This window comes from Lagopus leucura, unplaced genomic scaffold (genome assembly GCF_019238085.1).
Source record: "Lagopus leucura isolate 7727_CA_CO unplaced genomic scaffold, USGS_WTPT01 Super-Scaffold_100009, whole genome shotgun sequence".
NCBI lineage: Eukaryota > Metazoa > Chordata > Aves > Galliformes > Phasianidae > Lagopus > Lagopus leucura.
Window position 1 is genome coordinate 4,105,359 of NW_024962266.1, and position 23,872 is coordinate 4,129,230.

The window sequence follows — 23,872 nt, forward strand, 5'->3', positions numbered from 1 at the left end:
CTTCTTGATGCCTGTGTCAGGTCTTGCTACTATCTCAGTGTTCTGAAAAGAAATAAAGTCCTGGCACTTTGTGCCAAGTTGTAGTGTTGCCCTTGCAGCTGGCACTGTGTCATATCCCTAATGAACAACATCAGCATTTTCTGGGTCAGCATCTTTGGTGTTGGAAACATTGGTGGTTCGAGCGTCTGGCAAGCAAAAGGCAACCAGGATGGGGTGCTCAGCTGTTGGCAGGGGTCTGAAGATTTTTGACAGGTTAAGGTTTTCAGCCTTGTAGATCAAGGCATCTCACAACTGTGCTGTCAGGGAATTATTTTCAATTTCATAGGGTTTTTTAAATTGCTTTGAATACAGGCTTACATTCGTTTTTCTGGAGGGGAGAATACTGAGTCCTTTGTTTAATTAGTCTGTTATAGTATGTTTGTTTGCTTGGAAAGAGCTTGCTTAGACCATGAGTACCAGAGCTAGCGGTGTGGTATTCTGGTCAAGTAAGTGAATGTTAAGGTTTATAACCTGCCCTTTTCAAGTTTCTAATGGTATATGCTGTTTTCTGTGATTCTTTCCAACACAAGAATTATAAAGCTTGCTTCCATAGTAACTCTTTTAAAGTTTTAAGGTGGGAAGAGTCCAGCTTTGGAATGGCAGCCAGAACAGCTGCAGCTCATTGTTCAACATCACAAAAATCAGTGTTAATGTTGTGAAATATATCCAAAATCTATCCCATTATCATGCAGATAATGGTTAGTTCTCAGGAAAACTGAATCTGTGCAGTCTTCACGCCTTGTACGTCCTTTCTGTTAGGATGTTTTTGCTTTCTGCCTTCCAAAGTGAAGCAGCCTTGCATTTGAGCTGTTAACTGTATGTTATCCTGTGACTGCCACCCAAATAAGGCATGTGGTACATGCTGTGGTGGGAGGGGGGAGATCCTAATGTGTTTTTAAATATAAAATGGTACTGACGTGAATCAGTCCACCTGCCAATGGACAGCTGAGCTGTTTGAACTCCCACCTTTTGAATGTAGTTGGGCTGGAAGGATGGCAGTCCTGTGTGTGAGCCAGGAGCAGGCCCACATGCTCTACAGTGTCGGGTTTGTGAAGCAGCTCTGTGCTGTGCCTCTGACCCAGCTGAGCTCACCCTTGTCCTTTCTGGTGCTTGCAGCCAGGCCAGCTCCCCCTTCCAGGGTGAAGAAGCCATTGCTGTCTCTTCATCCAGCAGCGGTGTGGCAGGGAAGAGGCGTGCAAGAAGAGGACTGCGCAGCAGTCACCTGCTGGCCCCTGGTACCAGCAGTGTCCCACGTATATGCAACCTGTACTGTGTTCTGTCATGCAGAGGAGCCGTTTATAATCTACTGTATTACAGCAGTTGAAATATATTTTCCTATTAGAGGAGAAAAAAAACCCAAAACTGTCTCGGCCTGTTTCTTTCCCAAGGCTCTGGATTAGTTTGGGATGAGGGTGGCAGAAGAAGAAGGGGAAGGGGAGTAGGACTGGGCTTGGGGCAGGGTCACTGTGAGGTTGTTCCTCTGGGAGGGGAACTGCTGTGAGAGGCTGCTTCCAGAATGCAGGGACGGCAATGCTCTGTTTCCATAGTGACAGAGTCAGTGAGGAGCTGCCTGGCTGCTAATAGCTGGCAGGTAGGGAGGGCTCTGCTGCTCCCTGTGCAGCGTGGGAGCTGGAATACTTGGGAGGTTTGGGAGCTGCTGGTGTGCAGCAGGGGCTGCGTGATGACGGCTGTGGGGTGGCTAGAAACAATGTGCCCAGCTCCAGGCAGTCACTTGCACAGCCTCTGTCCAGTCCAGCCCTTCTGCTGGAGGAGGGAATGTTCTTGGAGCTGAGGAAGAGGTGCAAAGGAGCACAGGGAAAAAGGGCCTGTAGCTCTTGGAACAGACTAGAGTTTCTAGCCTCTCCCAACTTAACCTGTATTAAATCAGAACAAGTGCCAAAATGTACATCGTGTTGGTGATTTCTGCCTTTGCTTTGGGCCTGAAAAGGGTTTGTGTGCCAGGAACTAAATGTGCTATTTTCCAGCTGTGCACCACATGCTTGAAGTCAAGTCTTTTCTATGTCCTTAAGCTGTAGCAGCGACAGAGCAGCACCATTAATCAATCTTCCCATCCTTTGTGGTGAGAATAGAGTGTACTGCCAAGCACTGGTTTTAAAGAGGAGTGGAGAGTGGGAGGAAACCACTGCAATGTATTCACCTATCAGAAGTTTTACCCTGTTTTTCTTTGGTTACACCTATGTGCACGAACGTATTTCTGTGCAGTCAATGAAATGCTGTTAACCTATCTGGAAACCTCAGTACAAAAGGATATAGCTGATAAGGAGGTCAGAGAGTATTTATGAAGAACAATGTGCATTGGCAAGGGTAGGCTTCACGTGAGGGTCCCTGGGGGCAAGATTTTTTTTCATTGGCAAGCAAAAAGGAAAAGCAGTAATGTTAATGGAGAAATTCAATTACAATTAAGTCTCTGGTTCAGTCGTTAGATGTGTAAAAGTAGCAGTTAACCCCATTTGCAAATGATAAAATCAAGCGCTCTTGTGCACGTAGCATTTGGAGAACAGAACTCTTGTGATGGTTTCGTTAAGTGCACTGAGCTATCATTTTGTGATGCTAAATGTTAATAAATTGCAGAAGTTGTATTTGACTTAAACACCTTTGACTTTTCTACATCTGTGAATCAAGTTGATGCCATGTTGGTTATGAAATGCATTTTTATGGGTCTAAGTAGATAATGAGTAGGGTAGTCCTTCAGGCTTTGCCCTCTGTAGAGCCAGTAAGAGCTTCTTGTTGGGTATTCCTCCCTGGAAATAAAGCATCAGGTGCTTCTTCCCAGCTGAGCTACCTAGTGTCAGATGTTTTTTCTTTTTTCCCCTGTTAATTAATAACACAAAAAAATATTAACCCTGTGAAGTACAAAGGTGGGTTTGACTCTGTTTCTAGATTGCTCATTACTGAAAACTTCCTTGGGTAAGAATAAAAAAAAATCCAAGCATCTCTTCACCATGCCCACCAACGGAATGCCAGTTCCTGGACTGAAGGCAGTTGGAAGAAAAATGAGCAATTCCTTGTGCATGGAATCTGTCAGCAAGGACCATTCAGGTAGGGCTGGAGTTGGAGATGGGGCAGAGGATGGTATCCTTTGGGTTCCTTTTCACAACAGGATGCTTGTCTGGGGGAGTTCTAAGCTTTGCCTTTGTTTAGGTAATTGCTAGTATTGCAGGGTGTCAATGTTTTTGCAGAAAGTCAACTGGTAGAAATCCTTAAGAAGGGTAATGGATTTACGTAAATAACTTCAGTTGCTTGCAGTATCCCTTGGTGTTTGCATACCTGACAGCTTGGCACGGTTGTGTATTTAGTGCCGCTGTCCCTCACAGTTTGAAGGTAACTTGTTATAGGCTTCACCAAAGATTCAGCAGCTGCTAGAAATGGGATTAGCTGCCTGTGTTTGAGAGTTGTTCCTGCTTTGGGGTAAAGGAGTGGGCAACTTCTCACAGTTCTTCTCAGCCCTCTATTTTATCAGTAGAATAAGTGAGTTCTGACACATTGCTTTCCAGAGATCCCTTTGTTAAGGGGTACATCGAGGATGCTGGACCACGTCAGGCCTGTTTCTTCCTCCCCAGAGTACAGTTTCGTTCCAGAAGAGATTTTCCGAGCCCTGACCTGTGCTAGCAGTTCTCTTGGCAGCCCAGACTACTTACAGTCCCACCAAAAAACAAAAAACATAGTGAGCTTCAGGGTAAGCGTTTCCATCTTTGGCTTTTTATTATCCAGAATTGACTCTTTCTTAGGGACATGTTTTCGTTCTGTTGGTGAAAGAGAAGGGTGCCAACCTTCTTGGACAAACTGATCTTGTGTAACGTTACTTTTCTGATCGTGTCATTTGATGTGGATCCAAAGCATAGTCTTACAATGCCTGTAAAATGCTAAACGTGCTTGTACCTATGTGTTGCTGTGAACCCCTTGTAGCAACTGTTTTGTGCATGCTGGTTTCTTTAGCCCTAAGACAGAAATAATTACGTGGAGCTTGTTTAGACAGTCGTTTTGACCTCTCCCACTCCTTGGCACATTTCTGGCTAAGAAGTGACAGCCACGTGTGCTTTGTCTGCAGGGCTGCTTGCGAACCCCCGATCGGCTTTGGCATTATCCTAATCGTCGGAGCAAGTTCAGACACTTGACAGACCACCCTGTCAGCTTGACAGGTGCTGGAAGGTAAGTAAAGAAGGGATAAGGAGTTGACTGTGATGGGAAGACGTTAGCACTACAAATGCAGATAGGTCTTTCCATTGGTTTTTCTAGTGGTGAGTGTCTGCGCTGCCTAACGAGACTGGACGAATGGACCAGTTATCCCAACTGAGCTTATTTGGGTGAAATTCAAGGGAACAATGTTTCAGGAATAATAAATAAAGAGTTGCTGCTACGTGATCTCTCTTTGGAAGCATTCTTCCAACGGATCCCAGGCTCACTGGCATACTCTGATCCAGGATTAGGAAAAGAAGCTTTTCTGGCTTTAATGGATTTATCAGGGAATAGCTTTACACTTCTTTGCAAATAAGCGTTGCTTAAATAGCACTAGGAATTGAAAAATGCCTTGCTCCTCTACAGTTTGCAGCTATGTACGTGACAAGGCATTGACAACAGGCATGAAAAGCAGTTTTTTGGCCAGTGATAGGCCAAAAATTAATCTGCCAAACAAGCATTATCTTATCAGTCTTTTTTGGCCTGGAAGAGGCCAGTAGCAAGAGAAAGGTAGGTTGCCTGTGTTCTGGGTCAGTGTACAGCTCTTTCCCTTTGTTTCAGGGATGTCTCTTATTTGTGTGATGTGATGATCCCAGAAGATAAGAAAACAGTGGCCCTCAAAAGCTCTTTTTCTCAGAGTCCTCAGGAACAAAGCAGTGGTACAGTCTCAAGTACTCCTGTGAGTGCTGCTCCTCATTTATGTTTCTGTGCACATCATTAAGTGGGAGAAGGGAATTCTTCATGTACACCCCCAGTGTTGCCATGGGTTGTGGCTTTGTTTGGTTTCTGAGCCAAAATGATTTTAGTGTCTTACCCTGATCCTAAAAGCCATCAGTTCTCCCTTCAGTTCACAGCCTCCCAGCTCCCTGCCACAGTTCAGCATTAATTATTTTAATCTTTTTCCAAATGTGGATTGTTTCTGTTGTGCTCTAATTACGTAGAGCGGGAAAGAGAAAAGCACCATGAAAAGTCACTCTGTGAGCTTTGCTCTCTTTTGCGTGGCCAAAACTGCACCATCTCTGGCAAGGAACTGGGAATTTGCATGCTATCTTCTATGCTGATGTTTAATGCTTTCTCTTTTCTATCCCTAGCAAGCAACCCTAGCAGATAGTCTGGTTCCCGAGGAATTTCACATTGTGAGAAAGCAGGGAGTTCTGCCCTTGAAGTACTTTGATGAGTAAGTGCTTTCTGATTGACCAGGATTTGCCTTCAAGTTGTAGAGCTTCTGCTGTTCAGAATGGAGGGGTAAAATGCTAATAGGCTGAGAACGCTGGAAAAATGAACTTCTTTCAATTGAGGAGAGTGTATAAAAAAAGAAAAGAAAAGGTGGCTTTACAAATCCCACACTAATGGTAAGGCTGCATTCAGCCCGCCAGAGCAATGTGAGCCACCTTTGCTTTGCCTCTACTGCTTGAGGAAGGGTAAAGGAGGATTTTCTGTAGGCTATTACTACTAAATGTTTCCCTATTTGAACATGAATGTAGAAGCTGAAGTCTCTTTTGATCTCTTGAGGAAACTTTTAGAAGTTGCCACTTGTTTTTTTTTTTGTTTGCTTGTTTTTTTGTGGTTTTGATTAGTCTTGTTTTTCTACTTATCCTCTAGAATTGCCTTCTGTAGCAGCACTGGGCAGATCCAGGGTAGTTTTTATTCTCACTGGAGCTATACAGGCCTGCTAACTCTTGGAGCTGACCATTCTGGTGTGGGTTTGTTTGTTTGCTTGGGATCTTCAGTTTTTCAGGCTGTAAGTTTAGAATTTCATTTACAAAGCTTTACTCCAAAGTGCTGCTGGGTACCTCCAGTGTTCCTACAAGATTTTGGTGGCAAGGAGGAGCTTCTGTTGGTGTATCAGCTGCATGAACAGCTGCAGGAGGTCAGACTTCAGGCTCTGGATGCTTCCACTGAGAACAACCTCACACTTCTTTCCCTATCTTACTGTATGTGGGACATAGAGATTGAATTAAAGTGCAGGATTCCTTAGCACTGGAAGGGCTGTTTTATAATTCAGCTTTTATCTTTTTTTTTTTTCCTTTTTTTTTTTTTTTTTTTTTTAGTAAATACACAACTCTGCTTGAAGACAGTGAAAAGAGACTACGTCTGTTCCCATCCATGTACGTACCCTGAATCAAGTTTTTACTGGGGAAAAAAAGCCAAACCAAAACAACACGCCACAGTTTGAATTCCATTTTGTGGGAAAATACCATGGTATACTGTGTAGAATAATGATGTGTCTCTTTCTGGTCTGTCAGGAAACCTTCTGGGAGGTTAGAGGTCATACAGCTGATGGAGGCAATGGACAGCATGTTGGAAAAAGCTGGAGTAGATGAGCTGATTGGAGTAACAGGACCTTCACAGGTGGATAACTCACTCATACCCAGAAAAAGAATATCATTTTCCCTAGTGTTTGTCTCAGTTGTGCTTAAGATGCCTCCAAGCAGTTACTTTTTGCCCAGGCCATCTGTCTGTAGGTGCTGTCATAGGTGAGAGATCGCTCTCTTGAGCTTCTGGTTGTCTTTGTCTGATCCTTGAAGAACAAGCAGCTGCAAAAATGCCAGAAAGGAATCATCTGGCATTACTATGGAGGAAATAAAGCAGTGGCTATCTCATCTCCTCATTAGCAGACAGGCTGCTGTGTTTGAAAATGGATCTTTGGAAGCTTTCATTTGCCAAAAAATCTCTATACTTTGCTTGGGCTTACTTTTTATTATTCTTGCACAGTAACGGGGAAGGTTTAAATGGACAAAGTAGGATTTTTGAAAAATGTATAGCACTGCTTCAATATGAACTCCTGCTGGAGTTAGCAGAAAAGCTCCCACAGATGTTAATGGGAGGACAGAGCCAAAACAAATTTGAAAAAGAACCTGTGAATGTGTGCAGGTTGGCTCTTTCTCTTCCCCTTCCCCATTACCTCTTCAAGAGGGAAATTAGGTTCAGAAGAATTTAGTGTGCTGTGCCAGTCTCAGTTGATGATGGAGATTTGCCAGTCTCTGAAAGGCTGGTGTTTGTCTCTTCTGTTTTGCCAGCTGCACAACATGCTGGAGCTGATGAAGGCAGAGCAGAACATCTACAATGTAGTTTTCCATGAGATGATTCGGCAGGTCAGCGTGGACTGCAAGGAGAGAGGACAGCTGCTTTCTAAACTCAGGTCATCATTTGGCAAGCACCCTTAATCCCCCTCTTGATTTGTGGCAGTATCCTCTCAGGAGCAGCATTAGCTAGATCTTTGCAGATTGCAGATCTTTCTTAATGTCACTGCCCAACAAAGCTAGCCTGTCACAATGTCATTGGCACGGGGTCTGATGCCAGAAGTGAAATAGGATTGCCCTGCCTAGTTAACAACCAGTACTAATGGACCACCGTTACATAACCAGGAGTTTGAACCCTTGACACAACACTTGACAATGCAGCCACCTTATGGGTGTGACATTTAATGGAACTTTTCACATGTGGAATAGCTGGAACTACTCTCACAGCTGGGGTTCCTCTGCTCTTTTTCCACCTCGCACACAGATTACCAGTATTTGTAGCAATTACATTGTTCCAGGGTTTTTTAAATCCCAAGTCCATACAGTCAGAAGATTGCCCTCTAGATATGCTGTTGTGCAGTGAAAGGAATGGTTTTCAGATCTTCACTTTCAGGACAATTTCTATTTTTAAATTTCTATTTTTATTATTTTTACTGAAGACAGAGGTATGTGGATCTCCTGGAGCGTATTCCTCAGCAGATGAAGGCACTGTACAAAAAAATGATGGCTCAGCAACTGGTTGACAGACATATTACAGAAGAACTACTCTATTTTAAGGAGTGTGTTGCGCAGCTGGCCAGGTCTGAATCCTTCCTCATCCTAAAAAATTATCTCAATGCACTAAGCTTAGCATACTGGTTTTGTTCAGTTTTCAAATCTTCCTCCCATAGGAGCAGGCAATTATTTTTCTTATTTGAGCCAGAGCTACAGGGACTGCGCTTTAGCCTCCTCACACCATTGGTCTGTTTTTACTGTCAGCTGTGCAGCATGGAAGCACAGAATAAGGGTTAAAACACCTGCTTTCCTTTACACTTTGCACTGAAGGGGATTGCGGGAGCAATCTGCGTGTGCAGGAATAGGAGGTCTTCAAAATGCTTTTCAACTCTATAGAGAGCTGTCTGTGTATGGTGAGAGCAGTCTGTGTTTAGCAGAGCAGAGACTGGGCTGGGCTAAGTTTATTTAGGCTGTTCCTTGCTGTTTCAGCGAACTATATGAGGTACGAGAACATGACTGCAAGGTGACCAAAGAAGCAGAAAAAGCTCAAAAGGAGCTAGCTGCAGCCATGCAAGAGGCAGAGGCAAATGCAAAGTAAGTTCCTTTCAAAGCTAAGGCTGGGAGATCTCTGCAGCGTGCTGGGATCATTCTCCTGGCTTGGGAAGAAGGACAGAGATTTCCTTCTGAGGAAGAGAGCTTGGCTCTTTGTGACAAATACTGTCATTTTTCTATAAGTCCTGAACTCCTCAAAGGGACAAGAAGCTGTTTAAAATTCTTCTAGTTTTAAATCATAGAAGTTGCATTTGTTGCTCAGGTGCTGCCATCCTCTTCACCCTACAGTCATAGCTGGTAAGCTCATAGACAAGTAGAGCCTGCGGCTTGGAACTTGTATGGGGCTGTAGGCATCTTCAGATACCTAAAAAAAAAACCTAAGTATTGAGGTGGTTGGTATCAGATTTGTGTTGGGCGTTTGGGATTCACTTACAGGAATCTTGTGTCATGAAGAAAGCAGATAGCCTAGATCCAACAGAGATTTGTAAGAATACTGGCTGGAAACTCGGTGTGAGGATATCAACACAATGGTGTTGTAGCAGCTCAGGGTAAAGGAACCGTGAATTCACGCACTTATGTGGAAGGTGATCAAGGAAGGAAAGAGGGAGATGAAATGTCTTGGGAATTGGGAGGAACGCAATAAATGTGAATAAGAAGCATGGACAAACTTCATTGTCTTTTCCTTCTAGCCTTTTGGAACAGTATCGAGAGTTATACGAGTTACAGAGGAGAAGGCTGGAAGACCAGGTTCTGGTGGTATCTCAAGAGAGAGACATCTGGAGCTCAGCTGCATGTAACCTTGCTCTGATGGTAAGTATGGGAGGTCAGTGATACACTGCAAGGTATAGACCATCACAGCAGGCAGACTTTTCCAAAAGCAAATTTCATCCCAAAGAATGTTTGTGTTTAATCTAATTGGGTGCTAACGCATCTCTTGCCCTCATTTACTGAGGACTGTTGTATTTCATGTTTTGTTTGGTTTGTTCCAGCTGATTCACACAGCATTTTTAGTACAGGCCTCCAGTTTCTGTGCAGGAAGAACTACGAAATGAATATTTCCAGTTGGAGATGAGTTTGACTGAAAAGTTTCCTTCTTCCCCATAACTTGGAATATTGTAGCCAGATTCTTTAAGCTTCACAAAATAGCATTCTTGGATAACTCTGCTTCCTAGCTTGTGTGTTTTTCTTGTTTGTGATCTTTTACTTTTTCCTCGATAAAGTTTCAAATTTATTAGCAGACCTACCTTCTTGGTTTGCCTTGTGGATAAGAAGTTTATTTCTGAGGTAAGTGGCTTCGTCTGCTTGCACTCTATTTCATTGATGGTAGAGCTTCACGTTACTATCAGATGTCCCTTCTCTCAAAAGACAACAGTGAAAATAACGTTTCTTTCAGATAATAGAAAGAAACCAGCTCACATTGATTCGCAGGCTCCATATAAGTGGGAAGGCTCTGACCAAAGTTCTCAAGCATTTCATAGTCCTTCTGGCCTCAAAGGTAGGACTTGTGTGCCATGGGTACCTGTTTGAAGTGTTTGTGTGTCTGGTGCATGTAGCACTGATACTCAGTAAAGCATTCAGTACTTCTGCTGTTACTAGAACTTTTAAATCTTGATCTAGTTTTGAACAAGTGTTAAAACTTGAATTCACTCATCGTCTTTCTAGTTCCCTTTCTCATTATTCCATATCCTCTTTGCTCTACCTCAAGCTTTTCTTTTTCCTTCTTCATGTTATTCTTCCCTCTCCTTGTTCCATCGCCATAAAACCAAACAGATCCAGGTTAGTGAAATTTTGTCTTTGAAGGTATATAGTTGCATGGTCTCTGTATGCTTGTAGCATACAAGCAGCAGACAGTCAAGTGCTCACTTCTGGAATGCCTGGGAAGTGTGAGCCAACTTAGTCCTGCATGAAAGGGGTTGTTTCCCAGATCTCTGATATATAGATATAACTCAAAACACCTAGGCTGAAGGGAGAATTCCTTCAACTCAGATCAGAACAGTTAAAACTTCTTTTTTGCCATTCAATGGCTGCAGGATCTGAGAGACCTTGCTGATCTACAGGAGGAGACCGAGCAGTTCAAAGGAATATTAGGTCATGTTGGAGCAGAGACAGAGCATTTGGAGGAGTCCAGCAAGGAAAAACTGCAAATTGTGCTCAGAAACCTCAACAAGTGGCTTCAGTACCAACACAGTAACTTGTGAGTGGCCCTGAGGGACTGGGAGTAGTAGTCATTTCCCCTTTGCCCCATGGCACAAGTCAAAGCATGCACAGAATTCCTGACTCAGATGTAGTGAGATTTGTTACAGTCTTCATTTTTCATATCCCTCACTGCTCTGCTTTTATGATTGACATGTTTATTTTGATAACTGGGTCCTTAGTGGTAGCTCCAAAGTGATGCTGTATGTTTGTGGCTGAATTCAGTGGTGAGGTTACTGCTGACTCCATTAGGGCAAGTATTTTACCCTTCTACTAGGAGCCAGAGTTCTCTTTTTACAGATATGATTGCCATGACAGAATTCTTCTGTTTAGTTTGGTTCATTTTAACACTCATGACACTTGCATTGATGCTTCAACAGAGCAGTAAAGATACAAAATGAGACTGTAAGGCACATGAGGTTCCAAATGCAAGGTCTTTTTGTATGTTAATGTATATTTTGCAGACTTTTTGTTAGTCCATCATGATATATTAAGTAAAGGACAAATGCAAGTGCAAAATCCAGAAATGCACACTGTCTGCACTAACAAAAGATGTTATTTTCCATACTTCATTCGTATGTTAATAATTGATTTTCTTAACTACAGTTGTGTTTGCATTATGTTGAGCGACTTAGCCTTACCAGCTAAGTAAGGCTTGGTGTTTTTGGCCTTTTTTTTTTTCCAAGTTATAATTTGTGTCACAAACTTGGCATGCGTGCAGTGTATCTTGACCTTGGTTTTGCATAAACCACTACAGGATTTTTTTTTCTCTCAGCTCTCATGCCTTCTTTTTTTCTGCTTAGTTCTTTTCAGATGAAAGAAGAGCTATTGGATGAGATCTTAGAAGATATGAAGCTCTTAATAAATGTAAGATTTCTGGAGGTTGGACATACTACTAAATGGTATATGCTCAGCAAATGACCACTTGCTGTCAGTATCTATGCCCATCACAAATCAACTGACATCTTTTGTTCTGAAGCTTCAACCAAGAATCTACACATGAAAAGTTGCAACTGCCCAATACTGCAGCTCAGCCATTAGGCTTACCCACACTTGAGCACTGACTGCCAGTTCTGGTGACTGATAGATTATATTAATCTGTAGAAGCACTCACAGTTGTCAGCTTCGTGGAGTGAGTTTCCAACTTATTGTACTTACTATGACATGCTCATGAATTCCTTGTTATTCTCTTACCTGATTTCTACCGCCTTTCCATTGCAGCCAAGGAGTGGTCCAACTTTTGGGGACACGGTAAGCCTGCTGCTTTTTTTTTTTTTTTTCAGATGCTGAAGGAAGATGTGCAGCTGTATGCAGGGGAGACATACCTAGCCAAGACTGAAAGTCTCAGGAGTGCTGCCAGGATACAGGGACATTGGACAGAGCTAGGAGAAACGGTGCTGAGTCGACACCGGGACTTAACTGGAGCATTGCCTCCACAGCTCGCTGCCCTGGAAGAAATAAACCAAAGTGCACGTGAACTCTATCAGCAATATAACATAAGGATAAGTGGGAATAATGGTAAGAAATAACCAATTTTGCAGTTCAGTCTTTCTTAGGGTATGCCAGGGAAGTAGCAGGTAATGAGGGACCAGTTAGTATAATCTGCTCTGATTTTTTTTTTGCAAAGACTATGTCTGATCCCTACGTATATTTCAGTAACCAAAAAATGGGAGGTATGAACTCTGAGAAACTTGGCTCTTGATCGCACAAAGAATATCTGGAATCTGAAATGCAATGCAATATAATCAAAGAAAATTGCAGTACAAATAAGACATAAGCTGTGTTAAGTTCAGAGCATGTGTAGTTTGTGATTGCGTGAATTATGTGTGGAAAAGAAAGCAAATGTACAATAAAAGAATAGATGTTTAAGTTTTAAAGCAAAATGTCACTTTAGAGTTCATTAACCTGATAATACTGTTTCAGAGGGCAATATTTTTTTTATTACCTTATCATTAAGACAGAGTTATCTAAATTTAGATATTGATTTATACTGATAATAAATTATGCAAATAAATATTTTTCTTGCTGATATAAAATTATCACATTCTGCTTAAGGTACCAAACATTTGTAACCAACTTTTTCAACATTTGCCTCTCCTAGGCCTTGACTCGTTTCTGATTTCAGAATTGTTTCATCTCTGGTGTTTTTTTTTAATCATCTTCTTTTCTTTAGGAGACTAAACTGAATATGTGTCCAGAACTGCTGCTCATGTTTTCCGAGCTCCTTCTCATTCTGTCATCTTAGTCTTTCGTAATGTTACCCTATGCTTTATGCTGTGTTTTATATTTCTGCTAAAAGAGACAGTATACTGTAAGTCTGTCCAACCTAAAAGACAGCTGAAAGAAGTAAATACTCCTAGCAGTTCTCATTAAAAAGTAAAAGAAGGAAAAAGAAGCAGGGACGTAATTGGCCAGATATCATGGCAAAAAGTTAACAGCAGGCTGTCAGAAGTCTTTGTGTTTATTAGTGGTCTGAACAAAGGTTTAGGTGGCATAGTGCTGACATCTGATACAGAATTGCTTCCATCAGTAAAGTCCAGAAAAAGGAGGTTTAGCTTATTTTAACAAAGGTTTTGGGAACTGGATCTCAGTAAAGGTATTCTCTTCCTCCATAGAAGGCAGTGTATTTGAATTGCTTGGACTCATTTCTGCTCTTCTCCTGCCTGTGAGAAGAGACAGGGTATTCCATCTCTTTACATTGCAGCTACAGTTAAAAAAAAAAAAAAAAAGGTGAAAAAGAAAGTGGCTATAAGAAATAGATGAGAGAAAATACTGAAAACATGGTAATTATTGTAATTTTGTTCTGTAAGGCAATGATCCTCATTTACCTGAAATATTTATTATCTGCTAAGTTCAGGTTACCTGATCTCAAGCACCACGTGACAGAAATACAAAAGGTTCGGTATTTGTTGACAAGGAATAAAGATGCAAAGAGAACAACGGCATATGAGACTAAAATTTATAAATTTTCACTTAAGACCTTTGCTCTTCCTTGATCATTTCTCGAAGTCATACCTTTTTTTGTAAGTTTTTGACTCTGAACTTGGTGACTGGGACCAGAGCGACCTCTCCATTGAGATCCTGCTAGCTCTTCTCTTTTGCCGTAGACCTGGCTATAAGATAAAGGCAGTCTTCCCAAAGCAAATTTGTCTAGTTGTGGGGCTTTCACAGTATGTTCTGGTACCACCCAACCTTTGGAGGTAACTTCTTTCCTTTCTTACCAGTCTGAACATCTCAACATTGCTTCATTGCATGACAAATAATCCAGAGTAGAAGTTAACATACCACAGCAGTACAGTGGGGAAACTGAGTCATTAAAATGTCTCAAAAATGGTAATTACCTCCACATGTGTAACATGTTATCTTTGAAACAAGATGTCATAAAGACCAGGACCTTAGCAGGATTTAAAGACTAAACACTGGACATCAGGAGCAACCTTAATTTCAAGCATACTTCCAGGAATCAAAGAATATCCATCAGCATATGCCAGATGAGTGAATGAACATGTGATTTACTGTTTTATCCGGGCATTTTTTAATATCTATGTATGTTGTATCTCTTTTGAAGAGAACTACAGAGCGTTTTGTAAGAGTCCTATTAAGCCATCACATTTCTTTATGCAACAAGTCAAATCTGTCAAGACAAGAAAGAAAGTCAGCTTCACATCAAGCAGATTTTCTTCCAACTTGCTTTTAATTCAGTGCTTCCTAAACAGTTTGTTCTTAGCGCTAAGTATAGCCAGATCTCATGTAGGCTGTTCATCCCTCCTGGCAAAGGTCTTTGAATTGAGCCTTGTTTTTGTTGGCTGAAAGAACGTAATTAAAGGTTTGTATTTTCTTCCCCTCCAGGCACAGCCAGATTTTTGACAGTCTTGGTGAGAAGCATGGAAGATTGGTTATTGAAGGCGCAAGAGCTAACGCGAGGTTCTGGCATGCATGAAACTGAACTGCAGGCGTTTTATCACATGATTCCTTCATGGTTGGCCCAAGTGGATGCATTAATGAGCATTATAGGCTCCAGTCAGTTGCATAAAGCTGAAAATGATATGGAACTGCATTTCCCGTAAGGACAAAGGTGTTAATTGTGCCTTATACATGAAACTACGTGCATAAGAAAAGAAAAATGTTGTTTTGTGGGGACTCTGGCACAAGAAACTGGCAGTGGGATAACTGTGATGAGCTGAAGTGTTAAAATGATTGGTGGCTGCCTTTCATTTGCTGTGATTTGGCCGTTTGCTTTGATTTGGCAGTATCTGTCAAGGCAGTTGGTGGCTACAATATAACTCCTGGAACATCACTGAGTGCCACCTGTTTCGAGATCGTGGCATTTGAAGAAAAAAACTACAATTTGTGGTTAATTTACAGGCAGATTTGTGGGGGCATTCTTCTCATCATGCTCTGTCTTTGGCAAATATCATCAGGAAGTGAAGTATTTGCAGGGGACATGCATTACATATATGTTAGAGATTGTTTGCAAATGACAAGCTTGCCCACAACCACAGTGTTAATAAAACTGTTTGTGCCACGTCCCCAGCATCTGGTGTGCTAAATGTTATTTTCCTTGAGCTGGGAACAAAGGTGTCTTTGCGACAGGAGATCCCTGGGTGTGGTGCATTAGATGTCACTTTGTCTCTGCATAATTTATTTTAAAGGGTGGTACCTAGAGAATTTTTTAAGAGGGTTCAACAATGGATTTTGTCCGTGAATACTGAGGCTGAGAAGAGCACCACGCATCTTAATGAAGAAGTAAGTGGAAGCAAGTAAAGCACTGTATTTAGGATTCAGTCTTTCCTCCAATTTTTGTCTGGACAGGCCACAGCTGAGAGGAATGCCTGTTTCTCCTTTAACACCTTCTTTCTTGCTTGAGTTGCGGCTTTCTGTTTTCCAGCCAGGGGAACATATCAAGACTACTAAAAATAGTGCACTAAAGAGTGAATCAACAGAATTATGTTTTGCTAATCTTTAGCAAGCTTTCCCTCTGGAGTAATGTTGACATTTTCTGTTCAGAGAACTGTTTTGGCTGCTAGCTCTCTGTTTTTGATGTTGGTTTTTTTCTGTGTGTTTGTGTTAGTGAGGTTCTCACAGTGTATCTTCTAAATGTTTTGCAAGCATGATGTGTGATTTTTGGTTTGCTGCTGAAATATGGACAAGAATGCCCCATAGCTGATAAAGAGCTCATGTTGCTGAACAAACACTTTGCAGAAAGACAGATCCATAGCAGGAAAATATTTATTGGTAATAGGAATGAATATGGGAGAAAAAAAATACAGGTCAATGTTTCTGTTATTAGGTCAGCTTGAGTTAGGGTAGAATATTGGCTTAAGTGAAATGCACTGAATTCAGACTACTTGATAAGATCGTTCACTTATTACTGGTTTAGATTTGCTCTGATGTTTTGTGCAGGTGACTGAACTGCACAGAAACCTGACCCTGTGGCTGGTGAATTTGCTGCAATATGTGATAGCGGATCGCTTGTCCTGTGAGTGTCCCCAGCAGCAAGAGGCAGACTTCGAGATGGGCAAGGAGCTCAGTCTTCAGAGTGCTCAGGAACTACAGGAAGAAGCAGAAAAGCTGATTGCCAAGATGTGTGGACTGTCTGGTTCTGTAGTCAGGTATGAAGAGAGACTTTCAATTTGGACTAAAGGAGGCTAATTAAAGAAAAATGTGTAGCGACGAAAGAGATTCCTCGAGGCAGCAGATCTGATCAATTTGGTTTTCCTTAGATCTCTTCCCAGGTTTTAAATGGTCCTTACTGGAATTTGGAGGGAGCCTCGTAAGATAGGTGTATCTAAAGAGAATGACAGTATCTGCTTCATACCTGGTACTGCTATAAAACATGCATCTGTAACTCTGTGGGCTCTGTCTACTGTTCTGAGCATCACCTCTGGAGGATGTAAAGCAGTACAGGCAGTGAGTCTGCAGTCCAGGTCACCTGGAGCAAAGCCTGCATCTGTGTTCTTATTTCCTCTATGGGCTAGTACAGTACAGGCACAAGCAAGCTGCCTGGGAGGTCGTTGTGTGAGTGGTGCAGGTGAGGATTGTTCTCTAGCGCAGAAGTCTATAGGTAGCTCGTACATCTTGCTGACAGCAATGGGATGCTGCCTGAAAGGCAGAAAGCATTTGAGGGCACTCCTACAGTGACAATGACATTCTCCATCTTTGCAGCTGCTGCCGTGAGGTTGTCAGCGCAATTGTTCGGAAGAAACGGTCAGAGAAGGATGCAGAAGCTGATTTTGAGCTAGAGGAGCTGGATAAACTCAAGGTAAAAGGCCACTATGTTTCCAGCTGTCTAGGTCTGTACCTCCATGAGACCACATTTGCTTTGTGAAAGGTAGAGAAAAATAAATGTGATTATTTTCAAGGAGGAAGATTCTTACTACTCCAGTGAACTACCCTGATCCCTCATATTGCCTACTGACTCTACGAAAGTGGAAAGTGGATAAAACTGAACATGACTCAGTTTTAACACTTTCCTTATCTCATTTCAGGATATCCTGCTAGATTTATTCCGTATGAATGGCAGCAGATTCATCTCTACGTTAAAGCTTGTCAGAGCCATGTAAATTGAGATTTGAGCAGTGCTTGGGAGTTTCTGGAGGTGTTTGGTGCAATATACCATTATACAGACTCTGTTGAAGTGTTTTGCTGTCATCTAGCCTACCTTCTGTCTCCTTGACTCTATACTGGAGCTCTTACTGAAAGTGTATGTTGATGGCATCTTTATTTGAAGCAGTGCAGGGAGTGTGATAGCGTGTACGTTTCTTCCTCTGGTAATTGCTACCATTGTCATCTTCACTGTTTAGTTAAGCTTTGTCTGTGTTTTAGGAACCTGAGATGTAGACCCTTCTTAAAGCCTAACACTGCACTGAGCACAGAACTGATGAGATTTTTACAAGGAATTCAAGAAGTTTCTTTTCAGGGACTGGAAAGTTTCTGTTCCATGTTAGCTTTGCAAGTGAAAAAGTAAACTTTCAGATTTTCCTTCACTTCTCCCCACATGGGCTGGGACAGAGACCTTCTCTGCTGGCCTGAGGTGGAGCGTGTTGAAGGAATTGAGTAATTAGACAGTGATGGATACCATATCTGGAAGCTTGGAGAAATGTCTTCCATTTGCTCTGTGAGGTGTGAATGGAAGGGTCCATTCGTGTCCCTGGAACAGATAAAGATAGATGGAATTATTTAACTGACTGAATAATTATGATCACAGATTTTTATTTTTTTTTTTAATTAATAATGCCTCTTTTTCCGTTATGTCTTCTCAGACTGAGTGCTGTAATTGGATTCAAGTGTGTAGCCTTCTCCTTTCAGAGATCAAAGGCACTCCAGTCTCCTTTCTGCATTTAGAAGAACTGAGAAACTTCTTTGGATCAGAGGTACATATGTTGACTGCATTTGCTGTTCTACGTTGAACCAGTTTGAATGAAGATCTGCTTTAAAATTTCTAAAGCAAGCAGCTATGATTCAATTTGAGCGAAGATCCAGTATGGAGACCTCCATGTACTCAAAGCTGCAGTTAAAGCTTTGAAGAATGAAGACTGTAAACTGGTTAAAAATCACTGTGCTTCTTGTGAGGGTATTACTGAGGCAAAACTGAAGCTTCACTGTAGCTACGAGGTATTACTGCACTGGTAGAACAGTTCAGCATGGTGCCTGCTAGCTTTCGCTTCATCCTTTGGCGTGGACTTAAGCTGGAATTCTCTTGGCTGGCTTGTCCAAATCAGGCTGAACTTCTAGTCAGTTCTTTATATGAAATGGGTGTCTCACACTGCCTGTGACAATTACGTGTTTTATATATGGCTGGCCTGGCATTGATGTAACGTCACACATAACCTAAATTCAGATGACAAGGAAATAGTTTTCCTACTCCTAAATGATGCACAAATTATTTGCATCAGCTCTCAATTCAGTCCTCAAGCAGAGTGATGTTTGTCATAACTGTGTACTTATGACTAGTATGTCAGTACTACAGTATACTGCCACTGCTGTAGGCCATGTGTTGCCCTTTTTTTTTTCCCCCCTATACAATGGCCTATAAAAAACAAATATACCATAGTGGGTCCTGCTTATGAGATATATGAAGCCCAAGTTTAAATGTGTGCAAGAGGAAGTCAGAGACCAGCCATTTTGCCTGGGTTATTTGGATGGACAAAAGGCACTTTTGGTACTAACCAAATTATTGTGGTGCCTTACAGGAATTGGAGTTGAAACTTAAGGACACTATCATTTCTTCAACTCAAGAAGGGCTTAAAGCTGATGATGCTAACAGTGAAAAGAAACGAATAACAGAGAAAGAAACATCAACAGTAAAGGAGAAAATTGTCCTTATGCAGGTGACAGTAGTAGCTGCAAGATGCTACTTTCCAGCAGAGTTGGGATTTTTTTTATTGCTTGGTGCACGTGATGGGAAACGTGGCCTTTTACCTACAGTGTCTCTAAGCTAGTGATACTTCTTCTATTTCTTGTTCATTTTCTCTCTTAGGAGCAACCAGGTGCTGGTACAGATGATATGAGTGAAGGTGATGAAGCTACTACAGATGTGATCAGATATGTAGGACAAGACTCCAACATCCACCTGAAATCCTTGAAGTCAGACATCATTTCAGTTACAGGGGTAGGAATCTCCACTACACTAATGTTTTTAGCACACGTGGCAGAGATTTGGAGCTGGATTTTAGCTGTCTATTTGTTGTCAGACACTGTTTAATGTTTATATTGGACCTGCTGCATGAGTGAAAGGTGCTGGTGTTCTCAGTCTCTCTTCTTGCCACTACAAAATATTCATTAGCACAATTTCTGCTGCCTCAGTTCATCCACGTGGCTCATGCATTCCTGCCCTGTACCATGAAGTTGGGTCCAGTCACAGGTGATGTGTGTAGTCTGAACGAGGACTATCATCAGAGACTGAGTGTTGCCAGCACTTCCTGGGATGGTAAAAATAATACGGTGCTGAATACACAGAAGAAGAGATTCAGGGATATTCAGAACAGTAGGAGTGCAAGAAGTTCAGGTTGCTTTTGGCCAACTGTACCTCCTGGGTCTCTATTTTTTTCCACTTACCTTTGGGATTGTACTCTTTGGAAGAGTAGTCCAGGCTAAAGGCATCAGTTTGTAAAGCTGCTCTTCAGAAGTCATACAGTTTGCCTTCTCCAGTCACTTCCTAGCTAGTCAGACCTTCAGAGCAGAGCCCAGATGTATGTGAATTGTGGAGCTTTAGCAAACTGTCAGTGGATATTGCTACTCCTTAAGTATGCTGCATTGTTAAGTGTGCCTTGCTCTCAGTGCTTTAGAGGCAGGCAGAGCAGGTAGTGCAGTGATAGTGAGAGACTCAGGAGTGTTTCTTTATGGACTTAGATTGGTTAGTAAAAATGAATCTCTGGAAATCATAGTAACCTTACTAAGCTTAGATTAGGAGTCTTTTAATGGGACTCCGCAAAAGTCCTGGTTCTTTTCTTCAAATGAAGAAAACTAATGCCTGCTGGACAATTTGAGGAGCTGCCTCTGGCCATTGGTTGTTAGTTACTTCACTCCTGGTCAGGCTACAGCCATCTCCAACATCTGTAACCCAGTGATGCATGGGCAATCATGCAACCAAGACTAAGTGCAAGTGAGATATTTATGTCCAAATCAGAAGTTATTTTAGTCTATTTTTAATGTCAATACATGATTGGATCCAATCAAAAGAAAATGCTTGACTTAACCTCTGGTTTTACATGATTTATGGATACTGAGCTCTTGTCTGTGTCGTGACCATGTACAGAGACACCAGCAGTGTCCAGCCAAACAATATTCTAGATGAAATGCAGCATTGTTGGTTTCATGTTTATTTGTGGAAGATTGTGCTCTTTCCAACCAGAGAGAGATGACTGCCAGCAAGTCGTCAACTCCCTTTTCTCAGAAAGAGTTTGAAGCCCTGGCACTGCTGGAACACCTGCAAGTGCAGCTTATGTGAGTACTGGTTCCATGCTGGAGGGATAAACAGGGCAGGGTTCCATTTATATCTGTTCTGCTTTCTGATTAGGCTCTGCTTCAGCCATCTCTGTTAGCTTAGCTTTGGGTTTCTTTCTCTTCTGATTGTCTCAAACCGTTCATTGTGATGTTAGCTAAAGATGTGATACTTTTAACACTTTGTTAGCAAATGCTGAGTTTAAAATGAATTCACTTTGCAGGCTTGCATAGCTGTGCAATGATGTCTCCATCTCTTACAATGCCCTTCTATGAAACCACAACTGTATTTTATAGAGTTGTTCAATTCCACTGCACATTTCAGCTTTCTAAATCTTTCTTTTAAGTATTCTACCAGCACCTGCTTAGATTTCAAGTTTCAGCATTATCTTTGCTTCTTTGTTTCAGAGAAACAGAAATCCGTGCTCAGAATGCAGAGCAGAGATCTGAAGATTTTGAGAAGAAGCTGGAAGAAGCCCTGGAGAGAATCCAGGAGCTAGAGAGTGAGCTGGAGAAAAGGGGCAAAGTCGTCCCAGAACCAACACCTAAAGAAGGGCAAGGTCAGGATAATCAGTGATCTGAACCTCTCCTGGACTCAGAGTGGGAAGCAATTTTTGAGGATACCTCATTCATGTCCCACTTAGCACATGCTCCTTTCTTCCTGAGCACATCCCAGGGTCTTGTCTTGACTCGCTGTCAGAAGCTAAGCAGGGAGGCTTTTGCTCTCATTCCAGATTGGGTCAGAAAGAACTGCTGAACTCTGTCTGTTTTTGAGATAAAATAATTTTGATTTTGCCATATGACACCAGGCCTACATATATTCTAGATATTAGATGTCACTGTAATTGGCTTCGCCTTCCCTTTAAGTACTGTTACAGTCAAGGTCTGTTTAGAATCGCTGATTTGTGGGTAGAAAAAAAATAATGTTTAGGTCCCTTCATATCCCACATAGCTTTTGTGTTTGTAGCAGAGGCCATTCTTGCTGTCTCCAGCTGCTGATGGCTTGGTTTTGCCCACGTGGTGTGGCAGTCCGTTCTTTAGGTGGCATGTTTATTGTAAGTGAATATATTTCCTTTCTCGGCTGGATCTGCTCAGAAATAAGATGTGAAGGAGAATAAGTGGGAATTAAAACGTCTCCTCTTAACACTCTAGTGTATATTCTCTTTGATATCAAAGTAAGAAGAGAGACCAATTTGTTTAAAATACTTTAAACGTATTTACTCTGCATTTTAAAGGCTTTTGTTGTTGGTTTTTTTTTTTTCCTTTCAGAAAAATGTTTACAAGAAAGCTTGCCTGAAGGGGAAGCCTGCTCAACTCCCAAAACTTCCACCTCTGGCCAGCACAAGCAATCCAGAAAAAGCAAAAAATAAAAAATAACAATGCCTGAGCAGTTTCTTGGTGACTATTCAGAATAGTTTCTCATTCCAGTCCACTGCCTTTATTCTATATTAGCCACTCCTCTCTCTCTGCCATCTGGGCACTTGTGTTGTTCTTCTAGCTGGTTCTACCATTTCCACAGCTGTCTTGTGCTTGTCCTCTACTTCCCCCCAACAGCTCTAGCATCTCTACAGCTTGTTCACCTTCTCTGTATGCTGATATACCCACATGCAGTACCCCTACAACCTGAAAAAGCCAAACCACCCAGAGAGGTGGTCCCCAGGGCTTCTGCCTCAGTCAGGCACCAGCCTGGGATAGTCTGAGTAGTTATGAAGCTCTGCCAGGACAGCAGCAGCTGCCTGGATTTGGCATGACTCTGAGGTTTGACCCAGTCTCAGCTCTGAAGCTGTCAAGAATCATGTCTGCTCCAAACAGCCCCTGCCAATTCCCCTGGAGTAAATTCTATTATGGAACCTACCATATATCAGTAACACTGAAGCACATTTTTAAATGACGTTTTCCTTCTTTGAGGTTTTGAGTCTATACCTCCTGAAGGTAAAACTACAAGTTTCTGCCAACTCTGTATACGTTAAAGAGAGAAAATCCTGCTGGAACAAGGATTCTTTGGAACTGAGGAAGCAATTAGCTGTCATTTGCCTTTCCTGCAACTTTGTAGAGAAGTTGCATGTTTGAAGAAAGATGCACCTGACTTCTAAAAATGAGTGCAAATAGGGTAATGTGTGCCCTGGCCTCATACCATGTGTCTCTGGCCGAGCACTGTTCCTTTCAGACGTTACTTGCAGAGGTGGTGGTCCTTGATGTGCCAAGGAATCTTGGTCTGGTTGGATCATTTCACATGAAGTTAGAAATATAGCCAGAGAAGTGCTCAGAGAAAGGATCATCTGTAGGTCACTCTGTGTGGTGTTTACACCCTTTTGCGCTGGTTGGGAAGCAGGGGCTTATTCCAGCATCATGAGAAAAAAAAACAGAACCAGCCCTAGAGAAGTAAATATAAAGCTCATGTTCATCAGTGGAAGATTACAGAGCTTCCCAGAATTAGTTTTCTGTGTCTAGATCACTACTGAGTTTTATTACAGACATACAAGCAGCAGCCAATGGAATCCTGCAGCCAGCCAGCTGCAGTTACAGTGGTAGAATGAGTCGGATGTGAGGTTACATCTGGAGCTCAGATGCAGTGTGATCACTAAGTTCACAGGTGAGGTTTTTTGTTGTTTTTTTTTTTTCCCTTCTCAACCACCTCTAAGGAGACTAGTGTACTGAGAGGCCCTGCTGCAAGAAGACTAGCAAATACTAGTGGAGTGAGATACATGGAGCACTGAGTGTTGAGAAGGAGATTTCATAGAGAGGAAAGAGCTGATTAAATACAAAATTACTTGATACTTATTCAAGTAGACTCTCTATCCCTTGTAGAAATGTTAAACCAGTACCTGCAGACCATCCTTGAGACACAGTTCCACAGTCCCAGAAGTCTTAATTAATGGTATGAGCCAAGTGTGTGAATGTAACTAGCAGGCCAAGAGAGACTGAGAAAAATGAGTGAAAAAGCAAGAGTGAGCAGCTGGCTGGTCCACCCCGGCTGGACACACGGATGATGGGAAACTACTGTGGGCGATTAAGAGCAGGGGACACAAAATTTCCTTTGGCCTCTACTGGCCAGCAGCACGCCAGGGAGATCTGCTTGGAAGCAGGAATAGATGCTGCAGGTCAAGGTGAAAGGAGAAGAGCAGAGTTAATGTCCACCCAAAGGAACCAAGAGCAAAGAAAGCAAGGGCACTGTGTTATTTCCTTTGGCAGTGCCCCAGGTCTTTCAGGCT

At 42.1% G+C, this 23,872-nt stretch overlaps 1 protein-coding gene across 1 annotated transcript; it reads left to right on the forward strand.

Annotated features, from left to right (window-relative positions):
• The first annotated feature begins 3,002 nt into the window (after positions 1-3,002).
• Positions 3,003-22,030, forward strand: AXDND1 (axonemal dynein light chain domain containing 1). Its single transcript, XM_042873906.1, has 25 exons — positions 3,003-3,099; positions 3,555-3,736; positions 4,109-4,209; positions 4,798-4,915; positions 5,328-5,413; positions 6,288-6,344; positions 6,483-6,588; positions 7,257-7,378; positions 7,919-8,059; positions 8,463-8,567; positions 9,215-9,335; positions 9,919-10,020; positions 10,556-10,719; positions 11,522-11,585; positions 12,002-12,236; positions 14,568-14,781; positions 15,371-15,464; positions 16,122-16,330; positions 16,884-16,980; positions 17,981-18,091; positions 18,911-19,048; positions 19,198-19,329; positions 20,572-20,663; positions 21,069-21,220; positions 21,930-22,030. Exons 1-25 carry the CDS (start codon positions 3,003-3,005, stop codon positions 22,028-22,030), a joined length of 3,141 nt encoding a protein of 1,046 aa, XP_042729840.1.
• The last annotated feature ends 1,842 nt before the right edge of the window (positions 22,031-23,872 follow it).

Coding starts and splice junctions, on each gene's coding strand:
- AXDND1 (XM_042873906.1), top strand. CDS start 3,003: ATGCCCACCAACGGAATGCCAGTTCCTGGACTGAAGGCAGTTGGAAGA. Junction 12,237..14,567: donor AAGGATAAGTGGGAATAATG/GTAAGAAATAAC, acceptor CTTCCCCTCCAG/GCACAGCCAGATTTTTGACA. Junction 15,465..16,121: donor CCACGCATCTTAATGAAGAA/GTAAGTGGAAGC, acceptor TGTTTTGTGCAG/GTGACTGAACTGCACAGAAA.